At 43.7% G+C, this 17,530-nt stretch overlaps 1 protein-coding gene across 3 annotated transcripts in view; it reads right to left on the reverse strand.

The window, feature by feature from the left end:
• The window catches only part of GPSM2 (G protein signaling modulator 2), a 1,691,855-nt gene that overhangs the window by 548,447 nt on the left and 1,125,878 nt on the right, over nucleotides 1–17,530 (reverse strand). For all 3 annotated transcript variants that reach the window (XM_044086064.1, XM_044086062.1, XM_044086063.1), the window contains one exon: nucleotides 2,919–2,989. In XM_044086064.1, the coding sequence (XP_043941999.1) occupies nucleotides 2,919–2,989 (71 nt within the window). The remainder of the gene's footprint in view (nucleotides 1–2,918; nucleotides 2,990–17,530) is intronic.

The following is a 17,530-nucleotide window of genomic DNA, read 5'->3' on the forward strand; positions in this document are numbered from 1 at the left end:
GCCTTTTCTTTGTGCATACTTTCATTAGACTTCCTCAGTGGGATTCTCAGGGGAAGACTCCAAAGCAGATGCAGAATCCAGAGTGTTAACTGTCTTAAGACTATGAGGGGCTGGCTGTCCCGATGTGACTTGGAGAGGACAGACGACCTGAAGAACTCTGAGAATGGGGGGGGGGATCACTGTAGGGCCAGGGGGAGATCTGAGTGGGGAAGGGAAACTTGTGGCCTTGAATGACAGAGTACGCTCTTGAAGGCCTTGAATGCCAATGCTAAATCAGGTCCCAACACAGGATCCAAAGAGCTTGACAAAGACAAGCTCCAAGAACCCATCTGGTTTGGTTTTGAAGCTGATGTCGGAGCCAAGCCAAAGCACAGAAAGGAACAGCCTGATCCAAAGCTATGGAGTTGGCAAAGATCTCAGGACTCCAGCTCTGACCTATCAGCTCCAATACCCACTGAGAGTTGAGGTGCCCAGAGTAGACCAGGTCAGAGAAATAGAGTTGACAAAGTCCAGTACTTCAGATCAGACATGAGCAATCCTCCGGGTCCACGTGGATCAAAGTGCTCCAAACCTGAAGGTTAGACCAGGGAAAGAAAGATGATCACCGGGGAGTAAAGGAAGTCTGCACCGGAAGAACCCCCAGTTGTACCTGGGTCCTCAAAAACTTCATCATTTTGTCAACATCACCACAGGAAAGACTCCAGTCATGAATAACGGCCTTGACACCGTCTGGAAGGACCTTTCCAGCAAGAAAGGTGATCTAAGCCTGGGGCTACCAGTTTCTGTAGGCCCTAGAAATGGAAGGGTAGGATATCTAACAATCAAAGAATCCAGAGCTGGGAATGGATATAGTGGCTTGGAAATCTTTGGGGCTAGACTGGATGGACTCGATCTCTCCAGGTAAAACTTCCTGCAAAAATCCTTCTCTTTGTCTCAGTCCTTCTCCTATCCCTTATTCTTCTCTCTCACTCTCTCTCTTTTCTCTTTCCCCCCTTAGCTTTAGACCTTTCTCCTTTATTCTTATCTGAGGTCTTCTTCAATAAAGGGCAAGACGACGATGACTGGGATAGGGAACTTCTCCCACTGTGGCAGGAAGAAAACTCCTGAACACAAGTTTATGATGTCTATCCAAAGGACTTGCCCCCAAAGGCAGCACAGGCAGGATAGTCCTCATCAAGGTGGGAAGCACCTAGGCAACATACACATTTAGAATGGGCACCCTGGCTAGGAATTTTATGTCCAATACACTTTCTGAAGCTGGACAGCTTCTGTCAACCTGATGTTAAACTGAAAGAAACCTGGAACACTAATAGTAGTAGTAGTAGTAGCAGAAACAGACTAACAACAAAAACTACTGTAATAAAAACTATATAGGCTAAAGACCAATTTTTTTTATTTGTTAAACGATAGGGAAAATAGAAGAACTACAAGAAAAACAATCACAAAAGGAAAGAAATATATGAAAGAAAACATTTATCTGAAGCCCAAAAGCCTTCCAAAATCCAGAGCCTAGAAATCTACGTCCATAGCGACTGAGCAGCAAATGAGATCTTAAGTAATTTAGTACCAGGAGTGGAATTTTGGTTAAGAGGAGGAGCCTGATGAGAATCTTAAAAAGGTTTGAAGAAAAATGGATAGTGAGATCTATTATGCAGGATGGGATAAGTAGGTTCAATAGGGATCAAAGGTGGGTAGTGTAGAAGGGCAAGCTATCTGGTCAGCAGCAGACAGTAAGGTAAACAAAAAATATAAAAATAATTAATAGCTAAAAACTTCCAAAAACAAGAAAAAAAAATGCCACAAAAGGAATTCTTGAAGAATAGTTGATACAGTGACTACTCAAATATCCTTTTTTTTCATTCCCTCTTGAGCCTCTGGCAGTGGGTAGAATACCTGGCCTGAATTCTAGGTAGTACCAGCACTAGGTAGGACACTATCATAAAGCTAAGCAATACTGGAAAAGCTCACTTTAGAAAAGGGAACATCAGAAGCTGTAAAGTACAAAAGACAGTGATTCAGATATTAGATACCTGAAGCACACAACTTCTGTAGTGGCATGTCAGACTGTCACTTCAGAAAGGCATTCACTGAAGACCAAGTCATTGTAGCTCATCAAGACACATTCCTAAAGCAAGCAGTGAAGAATCACCCTCTGACAAAATGGAATGATCCATCGACAACACCACCTTCCTCAAGTGCTTGAGAAACACCAAATGAGAGGGCAGTACCATGTGTTCGACCCACTGCAAAGAACCTCTTGTGGTAAGACATTAAAAGTTTATACAATCCCTAAATAATTTTTCTTTTATTGCTACAATGGGGATCTATAATATATGAAACTGCAATACTGTTCCCTTATACGCACATGTGCAAACTGCATTACAATCCTAGAATATTGGAGGAGCGAGGTTAAGCCTACTTGCCTCTACCAGAGGGGGAGGGTTGGATGTGTGTGCTACTTAGTACATACAACTCTGCCTACAGCCCCTGCTGGGAAAAGAAAAAGAATGAAGGTGGCAGCATTTATCAAAGAAGGGGTGACAAGCATTCTCTCCATCCCACTACACAGCCACCCCTTATGACATTGCTGTCATGCTCAGGGAAATGGAAGAGCTTCAAGACAAAAATAAGCCTGCTGGCTTCCTATACTGCAGACATGCACTGGTTGTACCGTTGCCCCCATAAAAATGGATGAAAGAAAAATAGTGGTCACAGTGGTGGCCTGATGATCAGCATGCACAAAGTTTTTTTAAAAACACACGCAAAAGTTAATCTGATGAATCCTGAAATAAATTTATGTACTTAACTGGGGGTCTGTGGAGAATTAAATCTTACCTTTAGTGATTAGCTGGCTCAAAAAAAAGCACGTTTGCTACGAATAATATCGAACAGTTTATAGTAAAAGAAAAGTGACATACCTTTTCGGGAGTCATCTTCATAAGTTCCAAATTTTCCATACTGACCCTCCGGCCAGGCTTAGGTTTAGATCCTTGTAAAAAAAAAGAAGTGAAAATTATCTTAACATTTTCAGATATCACAAAAAGTGAACAGTTATACAATATTCCACATGCCAATGAAACATCACTTCTACGTATAAGTTGTTCCACACTAACAATATTACCTGTTTTTACATTCTTGTGATTAACCCGAGTAACAAATACATATTTTGTATTAGATACCATAACATAGGCTTATACCTCTGCAAATTTCATTCACCTAGCTACTGATAATTGGGAAACTTGGGATAGATATGGCTAGGCCTGTAAGGGCTCTTGGGCTGTTAGCCTAGTAATCTCCTATGAAGCTATGTACAAGTTGCAAAATTTGCAGAAATCCTACCTATCGGGATTTCTACATTCATTTATTTATTATATATTTATTTATTTACATTTGTTAACCAGGAAAGTCCACTGGGTCAAGTGACCCATTTTCAGTGGAGGCCTGGGGAGAAAAGCTCCACAGTGTATAATTGTATAATACAAAAGCATAAAAACATATATAATTCTACAAAAAAGGTACATATGATTGTTGGAACAGGTGCACATATTTACAGCATATGCAAACGGTGTTTCCTTGTAATAATGGCATTGAATTACACAAATATAGTCACATATACAATATTGATTGTGTTAAAAAGAGACTAGTAATGAAAATATTGGAAAAATATCTAAGCAGAAATGGAAAAATAGTGCTGCAATCATCAGAGAGGCAAAGAGCAGAAACTGTACATCTTGTGGCTGCAAGAATGTTTTTATGAGGTCATAAAGGTATTATGTGAGGCTAGGGGAAGAAGGGTTTATGGTGGTTTGGGATTTGTGGTACATGGACAGATGAGACTGTTTATAAAGTGTTTTAGAGCAGTTTTAAAGGCTTTGAGTGAACTGAGTTAAATGATGTGAGAGGGGATGGTATTCCATATCTTGACAATGTTGTGGGAGTACAAGACACTGACCACTTCTTTTATTTTGTTTGGATACATTTAAGAGATGTTTATTAGTGGATATGAGTGTGCGGGTAGGAGTGTATTCTTGTAAGATGGACTGGAGTGCAGTGCAGTTACTTAGTTTAAATAGTAAGTTATGGGCAAGAGTAAGTTGAATGTAATGTAGGTAGTGGGGGAATTCAAACCAGCTGAGCTGAGATATAGCTTGGCACGATTAGACAGACAAGTGTCAAATTTAGCTATTTTATAATAGCATGTTTGAAGCTTATTAAAAAGGTTTGACTGTAGGCTGGTAAATATTGGGCTTCCATAGAGAAGGGAGGGAATGAGTAGTGTGTTGGCTAGCTTAGCTCTGGTGTTGATGTCAAGATAAATTTCATGGCGATATAGTTTACCTAGTTTGCAATGGGTCTTCTTTATTGAATTAAGGATGTATTGCTCAAATGTGAGCTTATTGTCGATAGTTATACCTAGTAGTGTTGAAGAGTTTACTAGTTCGATTTCTGTCTTATTTTGTAAGTAAATTTTAAAATTTATGTGTGGTGGTTTTGTAGAGAAAAGGAGGAGGTTGTTTTTTTGGGGGTTCAGTAGAAGTTGGGAATCATTTAGCCAGGATTCAATGGATGTAAATGAGTTTTGTGTGAGCTTTGGGAGATCGAAGAAATTGTTGGAGGAGGAGATTAAGGCTGATGACTCATTGTGATATGAGACTGTTACTACTAAGTTAAATGACTTCCAAACAAAAACATGAACGAACATTTAAGTAACCAAGCAAATGCCTCAGACAATTTTCTCGACTGAGTGTTCTCTGGTATATAGGCGAGAGCAGACCATTAGGGTCATAATCTAGGCAGTCATGGAGTTGTTGGTTTGTGCCTTCATGGGCATTCTGCCCCTTGTGGATAACATGTCAACTCATGTTAGTGCAAGTCATCCTGCACCCTTACAAGTGACAAGGGCTAGAGCCACTGGTTTGAGACTGTCAAGCTCATGTTCCCGATATTGGCTATTTCACTGCTATATACACCTCAGCCTGCATGATGGCAAATACCCCCCCCCCCAAAAAAAAGACACCCGCCCCAAGATACGCAAGTTAATAGCCACTCACTCAGTTCCTAGACTGTTTTGTTCAGAAATTGAGCCGCTAACTCAACTCTAGTCATTGGGGTCGTAAGTAGGGCTTTACTCCTCCATGACAAAGAACCAGGCTAAAAGGAAGCAAAAATTAATTCAGCCACACAACTGACATGTCAGATTGTCTGACTGCGGGCTGGATAATAATGAAGAGGGCTTAACTGTATATAAAAAAAAAAAAAAAAAAAAAAAAAAAAAAAAAAAAAAAAAAAATTATGTACTTAGTATAATGTTCCATCTGTGTGGCCCATTTTTATTGTTCCTCAACTGATGGGGTAGGATCCAACTTCACCGTTGCAAAAGCTCATGGCACCCAGAATGCGCCAACGCCAAATACCTTCGATATTCTTTGCTGGCCATAGCATAAATAAGTAATTCTCATACAATAGGCATAAATATAAATATAGAAAAAAGCCAGACAAGGCCTTATCTAGAGCTTTATCATGGTTGGAGTATACAGAAATTTTATTACCACTCATTCTTCCAAAAAACCATAAGGATGGGGGTTGGTGGGTGGGGAGATGAGAAAGAATGAAAATAGACAACACAGATGGAACGTTATACTAAGTACATAACTTCTTTCACTGATATCAATTTTTATTCTGTCCTCAACTGATGGGACAGAGTCCCCATTTATCTTAATCCCAGGGTGGACTCAAGGAAGGATATTCCTAAGCACCATTCAGCCAAATGATGCTGCACTTCTTGATTTCAGATCAAACTTGTAATGATAGATACAGGTATGGGGGAAGCCCAAGTTGCTACTGCACATATTTCATCTATCGAAGTTCTTGAATGAAAAACAGAGGAAGTTGCTAGGGACCTGGTTGAATGAGCACGTCTTGGTAGGGGGATATTCAATTTGTTGTAAATAAAGGTTATGCAGCCTTTAAGCCATCTGGCTACTGTGATTTTTGGATACTAGCTTACCCAGTTTCACATCCATAAGTGAAACAAATAACTGATCTGTAGATCTGATATCCTTGATCTATGTGAATAGAATTGCAGTTGCCTATTAACATCCAATAAATGTAATAAATATTCACCTTTGTTCAATAAATTTTGAAAGAAAACTGGTAAATTGATGGACTGGTTAATGTGGGACTCTGATACTATTTTGGGCAAAAAAGATGCATTAATTCTTAGAGTAACCCAATCTTTATGAAAAATAGATATGGGGGCTTCTCAGACAAGGCCTGAATCTCTGAAATAAGTCTGGCAAAAGTAATGGCCAACAATAATGGAGTTTTCCAAAAAAGAAATTTTAGACCACAGTCATAAGCAGGTTCAAAAGGTTGATGGATCAATCCTTGCAGTACCAGAGTAAAATCCCATGGAGAGGTAGGATCTTTAAATGGAGGTTTTAAAATGAGTGTGATTCTCAAAAAGGTTTTACAAAGTTTATTAGCAGCCAGTGAAGAATTATCAAACCATTATGGAAATTAGAAATTGCTGCCAATTGAGCTTTAACTGTTGAAGCACTAGCTCCTTGATTAAAAAGTAGTGCCAAAAAATCAAGAATGCTATGAATCAGGGCAGAAAAAGGATCAGTATGATTTTGACCAGCTCACTGTATAAATCTCTTCCATTTACTAGCATAAAGCTTCCTTGTAGATGGTTTAAACGACGATAACACAATGTGGTGAACCAGAGATGAGAGTATAGGTTGTCTGGCTATTACTGGAAATGGAGAAACCAAGCCGTCAGCTTGAGATTGGGGAGGTTTGGATAAATGATGGCTATTGGGAGCTGTCAAGAATCCAGGGTTGATGAATTAGATAAGGCCATAGGAAGGGAAACCAAATCTGTCAAGGCAAATAGGCTGCAATGAGGATGACTTTGCTAGTCAACCTGGCAGCTCTCTTTAGGAACTTTGGAATCAAAGGAATTGGGGGATATGCATAAAGTAGACCGAGGGGGGGGGGGGGAGCAACTGTGAAGAAGAGTATCTCTCGGTGACTCCTCCTGTGGGGAAATTAGGGCAAACTAGCTGCTGCACATGTTGTTCTGAAGAGATGCAAAGAGATCACAGCAGGTTGGCCCCATTGTCAGAAAATTAATTCCACTACATTCCTGTTGAGGACCACTCATGAGGTAGTAAGATGTACCTACTCAGTTTGTCTGTTAATATGCTGGACTTCCCTGGGATATACATTGCTATAAGAAAGCAGTTGGAAGAGATCTCCCACATTGCCAAACCCTGACTGCTTCTTGACACAACGGGTAAGGATCTTATTCCCCCTTGTTTGTTGATGCACCAAACTACTGATGTTGTCTGCTTGAATTGCAATGGTTTCTGAAAGGAGAGCATTCTGAAAGGCCTACAATGCTAAAAGCTTTCTCTCAACTCTAGGACACTAATATGCAAACTGGCCTTTGAGGGACCACGTGCCTTAGACTGTATTTCTCTGGTAATGCACCCCCAAGCAGGGAAGCATCCATGGTCATGAAGGCCTTGGGCTCAGAAGGGACAAATAAATACCCTAGTAGAACCTCTTCTGATTGAATCTAACACAGTAGATCTTTTTTGCATATATTGGTGCTTTGTATCACAGCAGATAAAGGAAGATGAAGTATTGACCATTGCAAGGCCAGCATCTATTGAAGAATTCTCATGGGATATCTGGCTAAGAGTAGTAATGTTATTGTTGCTGCCATTGGCCCCAAAGCCTGAAGGACCAAGTGGGCTGGGACTCTGGTGTTGCAAACTATCTTTCTTACTTGCAATCTTATCTTTTGAACTCTGGACTTGGGAAGTGAGGCTACACAAGATTTTGCATTGAGCAGTGCTCCCATGAACTTTAGGCTTTGACTGGGTTCTAGATGAGACTTTTGGTAGATTATGGTGATTCCTAGTACAGCACGTCTGTATCACTTTTTGTCTTGACATGGAGAAAGTACAGTTTTGTACCTACCATAAATGTAGATGTCCGATAGGTATGCATCTGCAGTCATAACAAATGGGTTGTCCTGCCTCAGGCAGCCCTTCGTTCGGCCGGATTCCAAAGTCTGGGTCTGGCCTCGGCTGATGTCACACTTTCCCCGACGTCAGAGCTTCTGGGGTATAAAGGCATCAGCCGACGCCATTTTCCTCAGTGTTTCTTGCCCCAGATGCCAGGTGCCCCCCAGGAAGGCTAAATTTGGATAAATGCTGTAAAGTTCCAAACAGTAGCAAAATATATATATATATATATATATACATTTATACAAAAAAACAAATACACCATAATAGATTCCCCCAGCTAGCTGAAAGAGGGGTAAGCACCCTAGGAATACCACAGAGGGGAGGGGAAGGAGGGTGGGTAATCCTGACTGCAGATGCATACCTATCGGACATCTACATTTATGGTAGGTACAAAACTGTACTATGTCCTTCAAGGATGCATCTGCAGTCATAACAAATGGGTAGAATACCATAGCCAAATGGGGGGAGGAGGCACTAAGAGAAGGATGGCGTAGTCAGGATCCCCTGCAGAACTGCAGTTGCAAACCCTGCTCGGGATCTGGAGTATAAAGGAAGATTATAATGCTTGGCAAATGTATGCACGGAGCTCCAAGTAGCAGCTTCTAAAATGTCCTTGGTAGCCACCCCTCGTAGGAAAGCTGTAGTGGTGGCTGTGTCCCTTGTGGAATGAGGCCTGATATTTTCAGGAGCTGTCTTTCCATGAAAGGAGTAGCAAAAGCGAATGCAATTTCCTATCCATTTTGAAATTGCCTGTTTGGAAATTGCTCTTCCTTGCACCCCCGTTGCATATGCTACAAAAAGTTGGTCAGTTTTTCTGTTGGTTTTAGTTCTGTCCAGATAGTAGCGTAATTGTCTGTGTATATCCAAGGTGTGCAAAAGTTTTTCTCCTTTGTTCTGTGGGTTAGGGAAGAACGTAGGCAAATGAATAGCTTGGTTCAAGGATACCCTGGATACCACCTTTGGCATGAAAGTAGGATTGGTTCTCAGTGACACTCTATCCTGGTGGAAAATAAGAAAAGGCTGCACTGGCATTAATGCCTGTAACTCGGATACTCTTCTTGCTGAAATGATTGCCAGAAGGAAAGCAGTTTTCCAAGATAAAAACTGTAGATCTGCTGATGCTGCTGGTTCAAAGGGAGGTAGTGTCAATTTTCCAGCACAAAATTGAGATCCCATGCAGGTAGAGGGGGGTCTCCTCGGAGGTTTAACATTTTTGATCCCTCTCAAAAGTTGTCTGAGAAGATGGTGAGAGAAGATAGGGGGATCCATATTGTATTCTGCTGAAATTGCTGAAGCATGAATCTTAATGGAAGAATAAGACAGTCCATTGTGGAACAGTTCTGCTAAGTATTCTAGGATGTGTGCTAGGTTTGCCACTGTGACATCTGTGCCCTTTGATGTGCTCCAAATGAGGAATCTCTTCCATTTAGCTGAGTATGTTTTCCTTGTGGAAGGTCTGCGAGCCTCCAGGATAATGTCCTTGACCCTTTGAGATAAAACAGTTTGGTTTGGTTTTAAGGAATTTTCCAGGCAGTTAGTTGCAGTGTTTTCAAGTTTGGATGCAGGGTCTTGAAATTGTTCTGCGTTAGAAGAAGAGGCCATAGGGGTAGAGGCCATGAGTTCACCTGAGACATGCTTCTCAGTAGCGGATACCAGTGTTGTCTTGGCCAGTCCGGAGCTATTAGTATCACCTTTGGCTGTTCCTCCCTGATCTTCAGTAGAACCTTGTACATCAATGGGAGAGGTGGAAAGGCATATACTGTTAGGGCATTCCAGCTGAATGAGAGAGAGTCCACCCTCCAGGCTTGTGGGTGGTATGTCCTTGAGCAGAATTTCTTCATTTGGTGGTTGAGTGGGGAGGCAAACAGATCTATCTCTGGCATTCCCCATTTCTTTGTTATGAGTTTGATGTCTGGATGCAGCCTCCATTCGTGAGCATCCGTGGTAGTTCTGCTTAAGCTGTCTGCTAGTGAATTCTCTTTTCCTGGTACGAATTTGGCCTGTAGCTGGATATTGAGATTCAGGCATAGGTTCCACAGATTGATTGCCATCCGGCATAGAGGGTAGGAATGTGTGCCTCCCTGTTTGTTTATGTACCACATGACCGTGGTGTTGTCTGTCCTTATCAACAGATGTCCTTGCTGGAGGAATGGCTTGAAAGCCTCGATTGCATGCTTCACTGCCAGCATCTCCTTTTGGTTTATGTGCATGCTTAGCTGTCCTTGAGGCCATAGGCCTTGGATACATTTATCCTCCATGTGTGCTCCCCATCCTAGGTCTGAGGCGTCCGTGGTGATGGTCTGCCTTGGTTTTGGTTTGTTGAAAGGCAAACCTCTGTTGGACTGGCAGGCCTGAGCCCACCACAGGAATTCCCTTTGAAGGCATGGAATGATTGGTATCATGGTTTCTAGACTGTGCCTGTGTTGAGACCATACATTCCTTAGGTACCACTGTAATTTCCTCATATGCAGCCTGGCACGTGGGATCAAGATTATGCAGGATGCCATGAAACCCAGGGCCTGCAAGACTTTCCTTGCAGTAAGCTGAGTTTGTCTTGTCAAAGTCGTGAAATAATCTGGAAGTTGTTTTTGTTTTTCTTCTGTGAGAAAAGCCATCTGAGTGATTGTGTCCAGATCCGCACCCAAAAAGGTTATCCTTTGGGATGGCACTAGTCTTGACTTTTGGATGTTGACTGTGTATCCCAAGGCCTGTAGTAGGTGTATGACATAGGCCAAGTCCTTTAACAATTTTGTCTTGTTGCCTGCTTGTATTAGGCAGTCATTCAGGTATGGGTAAATTTGAATTCCCTGAAGTCTGCAATGTGCAATTACTGATGCCAGGCATTTTGTGAATACTCTGGGCGCAGTAGATAAGCCAAAGGGCAATGCTGAGAATTGATAATGCTCTGATCCTGCAAGAAATCTGAGGTGTCTTCTGCAATCTGGTCGGATAGGGACGTGCAGGTATGCCTCCTTGAGATCTAGATTAACCAGCCAAGACTCCTTGCCCAACATGGGAAGAAGTTGCTATAGGGTCAGCATTTTGAATTTTGGCACAATGAGATATGTGTTCAGTGCGGACAAGTCGAGAATAGGCCTCCATTGGTTTTCTTTTCTTGGTACAAGGAATAGTCTGGAGTAAAATCCTTGGCCTTGTTCCAAAGATGGTACCCTTTCTATCGCTTTCATTTGAAGTAAATTGTTGATTTGTCTTAAAGCCTCTGCCTTCTGGTTTGGTGGAAGGTTTGGCATTCCGCTTCTTTTTGGTAAAGTGTGGAATTGAAACCTGTATCCTTTGTCTATTGTCTGCAATGTCCATGGGTCCTTTGTAATGCAATGCCAGTTTTTTGAGAATAAAGCCAGCTTTCCACCCAAGGGAGCTACCAGTTGATCCCTGGTAGGCGGAATCAGAGTCAAGTGATTGTGTCTGTCCTGTGGTAGTGGTTGTAGTTGCAGCTGTGGTACTACTCCTCTGGTTGGCAGGCTGCCACTGACGGCCTCTGTAGGCACCCTTTGATTGACCTCTGCCTCTAGGGCGTCTATTCCTGCCCCTCTGTGCTCTGGAGGTGTCTGGAAAGGACCAATTCTTTGTAAGCCAGTTTCTGCTGAACCTCAGAGGTTGGACCTGCAGAAATTCCTTTACTGTTTGCACAGATTTTGCTTTTTCTTCCACTTTCTTTAGAATCTCCTGTGCAGGGGAGCCAAATAAACTTTGTTTCTCCATAGGAGCATCAAGGAGTTTAGCCTTGACATGGTCTGGCAAGGATTTCTCTTTTAGCCAGGCATGCCTACGAATTACTGCTCCAGTCATAGCTGATCTAAATGAAGCCTCCAGTGCATCATAGCCACATTTTAAGAAATGATTACTGACCTGCTGAGAACTGTGTACCAAATCCTAAAGGGATTTACGGTCTAAAGGTTCAGGAGAAGAAAGCTTCTTATTCAGCTGATCTAACAAAAATTCTTGGTACTGTATCATATGAAATTGACAGTTTAATGCCCTGGCAGAAAGAGTAGCAGATGTATAAACCTTTTTACTCCATCTCTCTAATGCTCTAGACTCTCTTTCAGAGGGTAGGGGATTTTTGGCAGTAGCAGCTGCAACTCCTTTTGGACCCTGAGAAATAGTTTCTGGGTCTGCAGCATGGGCTTTATAGAGGTGGAAGTGAAAATCCGAGACCCTGTAAAATCTGTCAGGTTTGGCAGGGGCCGGGGGAAGAGAATCAGGGGCAGAACTGACATCATTATACACATCAACAATTACAGTTAGAACAGGTGGTATGGCTAAGGGCCTATGCTGGGGCAAATGCAGAAATGTCCTTAATCTTTTTCTAGAATCAGAAAAATCCTGACCCTGCCATTGAAAGTGCTCCCTCATGGAGTGCAAAGTTTCCCCAAAGGAAAATTCTTAAGGAGGGGAGGCCGAAGGAATAGAATCTTCTGCATCTGAATCCTCATAAGGCGAGAAGGCCCCTTCCTGTTGGTCTGAATGATCAGATCCATCGTTGGAGTAATCAGAGGAGAGAGGTTCAGATGGATCAGTCCTGGGCCTTTTGTCTGATGGAGGTTGGGAGGCCCTGTCTGGGTGAGGTTGGGAACCCCTAATTAAGGATATAAGGTCTTCAGCAAGACTGAGAATCTGAGAACTTGAGGAAGGCCTCTGAGAAGTAGATTTGGCAGGCAAAGCTTTTGAAAGTTTGGCAGCTTTAGCCCTGGAGAAGGCCTTAACAGACATAGAAGCTGGGGGCCTAGCTGCCCCACGTGCAGGAGTAGAAATGTCCAAAGGAATGGTGTCAGATGATTCTTGAGCACTAGCTTCGGTAGGGATATCTGTAGCCGACTCAGCCGGGGCCTCTCTGGCCTCGGTTGTCGGAGGTATGGTTTCGGTCGTAGTAAGAACCGAGGACTCTGTTTCAGCCGAAACAGAGACACTCGCAGTAGGCCTAGCTGTGGTTTCAGCCGAAACCGCGGGCCGCGAGTGTCGGTCCTTTTCCTTGCGTTTTTTGGCCATATGCGTAGTCGGAGTCTCCGACGGCATTTTATATGCAAAATCAGCTCCAAAAAATTCTTCTGCAAACTCCGACCGACGTCTAAGAGTCCGTCGGTTGAAGGAGGCACAGGCTAAACAAGCTGATACGTTGTGGTCTGGGCCTAAGCAAAGAAGACAGTAAGAATGGAAATCCTTATGAGGTATTTGTTTCCCACAAGTTAAACAATTATTTACTTTTTCTGACATCGGCTGAGGCAAGAAAGAGTCCCCAATGGGGTACTTAGCTTTTTTCGAAGTCTTCGGTAGCTGAAATCTCTGGATCTGACCGACCGGCACTTGCGAACAGCTTCTGCTTCGGGCACCGCGCGGCAAGAAAGACTGGGGAAAATGGCGTCGGCTGATGCCTTTATACCCCAGAAGCTCTGACGTCGGGGAAAGTGCGACATCAGCCGAGGCCAGACCCAGACTTTGGAATCCGGCCAATCGAAGGGCTGCCTGAGGCAGGACAACCCATTTGTTATGACTGCAGATGCATCCTTGAAGGACATCTTATGTCTGATCAGGGCAGAAATTAACCAGTTGTCTAAGTATGGAAACACTCAATCCTTGCAGTTTCAAGTGAGCTGCTACTACTGCCATGCATTTGATAAACACCCTGGGGGCCGTGGTGAGAATAAAGGGCAGAACACTGAACTGATATTGACCGGCTCCCAGCTGGAAGTGTAAAAATCTTCTGGACTGCCTGTTCATCTTTATATGACAGTACATATCCTGAAGATCTATTGAGCACATCCAACTGTCCTTTTCCAAAAGGGGAAGAATGGCCTGAACTGTGACCATCCGGAACTTGGTTTTTCGAACAGATTTGTTTAAGATGCTGAGATCCAGAAGTGGTCTCCAGTCCCATTTTCTTTGGCACTAAAAAAAATCTTGAGTAAGTTCTGGATTCTATCTGGTCTGGGTAGCCCTCTTGGATGACTCTCTTCTTCTAGCGGCTTTTGAATTTGAAGTGCTGTTTGTTCACTCTGACTGGGTGGAACATTGGGAAATTTTCTTGAACTGGGAGGATAAAGGGGGTACTATATAACCTCTGGAAATGATATTTTGCACACAAGTATCTGTTATTTCTGGCCAGGTTCTCTGGTACAGAGACAAATGACCCCCAATTGACTACAGAGGGGGACAATTGGGCCTCATTTCAGGAGCACTGAAAGGGTTTACCAAAGAACAACTCTCTGGACTCTCGGTTCTGCGGCATCTTCCATTTGAGTACCCTCCTCTGCCCATGGGGGTGATCTTCCTCCACGTGTCCTGGAAAGATCCTTGGGATTTTCTGAACCACATTTTCCCACCACCTTGATGATTCCCTGAAAAGTCTCTTTGGGGGGGGGGGGGGGGTAGAAAAACATATGTCCATGGCAGAATGGGTTTTTCCATCCTTCTCACACCTGAGTGACCTCCCAAACCTCTTGCATTCAGAGGCACATGACCCTTATGAACATCAGGTGTTTCAGCTAATTGGCAATTCTGAATGCCCAGCTAGTGGGGTTTGGCTTTATTGGCCTGAAATTGTCCATTAAAATGGCGAAACAAGTAATGGGCATTCAGAATCACCAAGTAGCTGAAACACTCGATGTTCATAAGGGTCATTTGCATATATCCCATGTGCCTCTGAATGCAAGAGGTTTGGGAGGTCACTCAGTGGAAGTTCTAGTTTTGCTGGAGTTTTCATTTTGTTTTACAGACTGAATTTCAGTGACCTTCTCACTTATTGCTTTATTTTGTTGTTTGGGATGTTTTTGCAGTGACCCTAATGATAATGGACATCAGTTGGGTATAAAAGCCCTGTGTTTCTTATGGTTAGTCAAACACTCTGCTTGTGCTATGGAGGTTATAAAGCCGAAATATACAGATAGTGGGGTTTGGCTTTAATGGCCTGAAAAAAGAAGTTATGTACTCACCATAACGTTCCATCTGAGTAGATACTTCATTTGTCTGCAACCTGTGGGAGTCGGATCCGACCTCGGATCCGAACCGGCAGCTTTCCAAGCTTCAAGATCCTAGCTCCTCCCCCTACCCATAATCCCTTACTACCAACCACATTACCTCAGATCGGTTATTTTGCCCTATAGGCTAAAGACGGAGAAGAAATTCTCCAAACGACAATACCTTACCGATGTTCGGGGGATGGCAGGGGGGGTCGGTTGCAGACAAATGAAGTATTTACTCAGATGGAAAGTTATGGTGAGTACATAACTTCTTTATCTGAAGTAGTTACTTCATTTGATCTGCAACCTGTGGGACAGAGTCCCCAGCTTACTTAAAGGCCCTGGGTGGTCCCTACGGAAGGATATTCCAAAGCACCATGGAGCCAAAGGAAGCCCTACTTCTGGAGATTATGTCCAGCTTGTAATGAGAAATGAACGTATGGGAAGAAGACCAGGTAGCTGCTGAACAAATATCGTCTACTGGAACTCTAGACCAAAAAGCTGTTGAGGTAGCCACAGATCTAGTAGAATGTGCCCGAACGGCAACCGGAGCTGGCTTCCCAGCTGAAATGTATGCTTGTCTAATACAATGAGAGATCCAATTTGCCACTGTCACCTTAGAAATTGGTTTGCCCATGGCTGACTTAGCATAAGAAACAAACAACTGGTCTGACTTGCGAAAATCTTTAGTCCTATGCAAGTAAAAACGTAGTTGTCTGTGCACATCCAATTTGTGCAATATGTATTCACCTTTGTTTTGGAAACTCGGGAAGAAAAGAGGGAGGTTAATAGATTGATTAATGTTAGTCTCTGTGGCTACCTTAGGTAGAAAAGAAGGATTAGTCCTGAGGGCCACCCTATCTTTGTGAAAAATAAGGTATGGATACTTAATGCACAAGGCTTGCAACTCTTGATACCCGCTTCGCTGAGGTAATAGCAACCAAGAAGGCCGTTTTCCAAGATAAGAATTTTAAAGGCACTGAGGCTGCCGGTTCGAAAGGTGGTCCTGTTAATGCTTGTAAGACCAAGGTAAGATCCCATGGAGGCATAGCCGGCTTAATGGGAGGCTTTAAGAGAAACACACCTTTTAAGAAGGCTTTGCATATCTTTGCTGACGCCAAATAATTTACACCATCCCCCACATGATAATGAGAGACGGCTGCAAGTTGGACTTTAATGGTGGACGCACTAGCTCCCTGCCTAAAAAGGAGGGATAGGAAGTCCAGGATAGTGGGAATAGGAACCGTAAAGGGATCTAATTCCTTATCCTTTGCCCAGATGGAAAAGCGTTTCCATTTACTGTTGTAGAGCTTTCTGGTGGATGGCTTATGAGCTGCCACCAGAATGGCCTTAACCGGGGACGAGATACCGGGAGTCCTTGCCATTAACGGAACTGGATCAACCAGGCCGTGAGCCTGAGGTTGACCAGGTTCAGAGTGTGGCATCTCGTCGGATGCGAGATTAGGTCTGGTCTGGGATCCAGAATCCATGGGGGGGGCCACACTGTGAGACTGCAGAAAGGGGAACCAGACTTGTCGAGGCCAGAATGGGGCAATGAGAATCACTCTGCTCCCCAACCGACAGGCTTTCTGGATGAATTTCGTCATCAGAGGAAGAGGAGGATACGCTTAAAGGAGACCGGGCGGCCAAGCATGAACCAGAGCGTCCCTGGGGGATTCCCCTCTGGGGGGAACTATTGCGAAGTAATCGCTGCATTTTGAGTTTAGGGGAGAGGCAAAAAGGTCACAGCGAGGTTGACCCCATTTGAGGAATATCTGCTTCGCGACAGAGGGATTCAGAGACCACTCGTAAGGGCTGAGAAATACCAGACTCAAGTTGTCCGCTAATATGTTGGCCCGCCCCGGAATGTGCGTTGCTATCAGAAAGTGGTTGGTGGAAATAGCCCATTCCCACACTCTCATGGCTGCTCGACACAGGGGGTAAGATCTGGTCCCTCCCTGTTTGTTTATATACCAGACAACGGACATGTTGTCCGTCTGGATTGCAATAGTCCCCAGAGGTAGAAGGTGATGGAGAGCTTGCAACGCCAACAGCACTGCCCTCATCTCTAGGACATTGATATGCAATGCAGTCTCTAGAAAAGTCCAAGTGCCTTGGACGGACTTGCCTGCATAATGCCTGCCCCACCCGAGGCAGGAAGCGTCCGTGGTCAACGTGGCTTTGACTGGGGGAATCACAAAGGGTCTCCCTTCTTTGAGTTTCTGAGCCTGTAACCACCAAAGTAGGGAGTCCCTGCATGCCCTGCTCAGAGGAATCGGCATGTCCAAGGGATGGACCGATAGTGACCATTGGACCTGGAGAGTCCATTGTAACACTCACATTCGCAGATGGGCATGGAGAGAAAGGTCTATCGCTGCCGACATAGACCCTAACGCCCTCAGGACTAATTCTGCTGGAGGAGCGGGGCTCCGAAGAATGTCCAAGACTTGGCGAGACAAACTGTTTAGCCTGACCGATGTCAGAACCACTCTGGAGATTCGAGTATCCAAC

Source organism: Protopterus annectens, chromosome 10.part0 (genome assembly GCF_019279795.1).
Source record: "Protopterus annectens isolate FY-2018-M chromosome 10.part0, PAN1.0, whole genome shotgun sequence".
Taxonomy (NCBI): Eukaryota; Metazoa; Chordata; order Ceratodontiformes; family Protopteridae; genus Protopterus; species Protopterus annectens.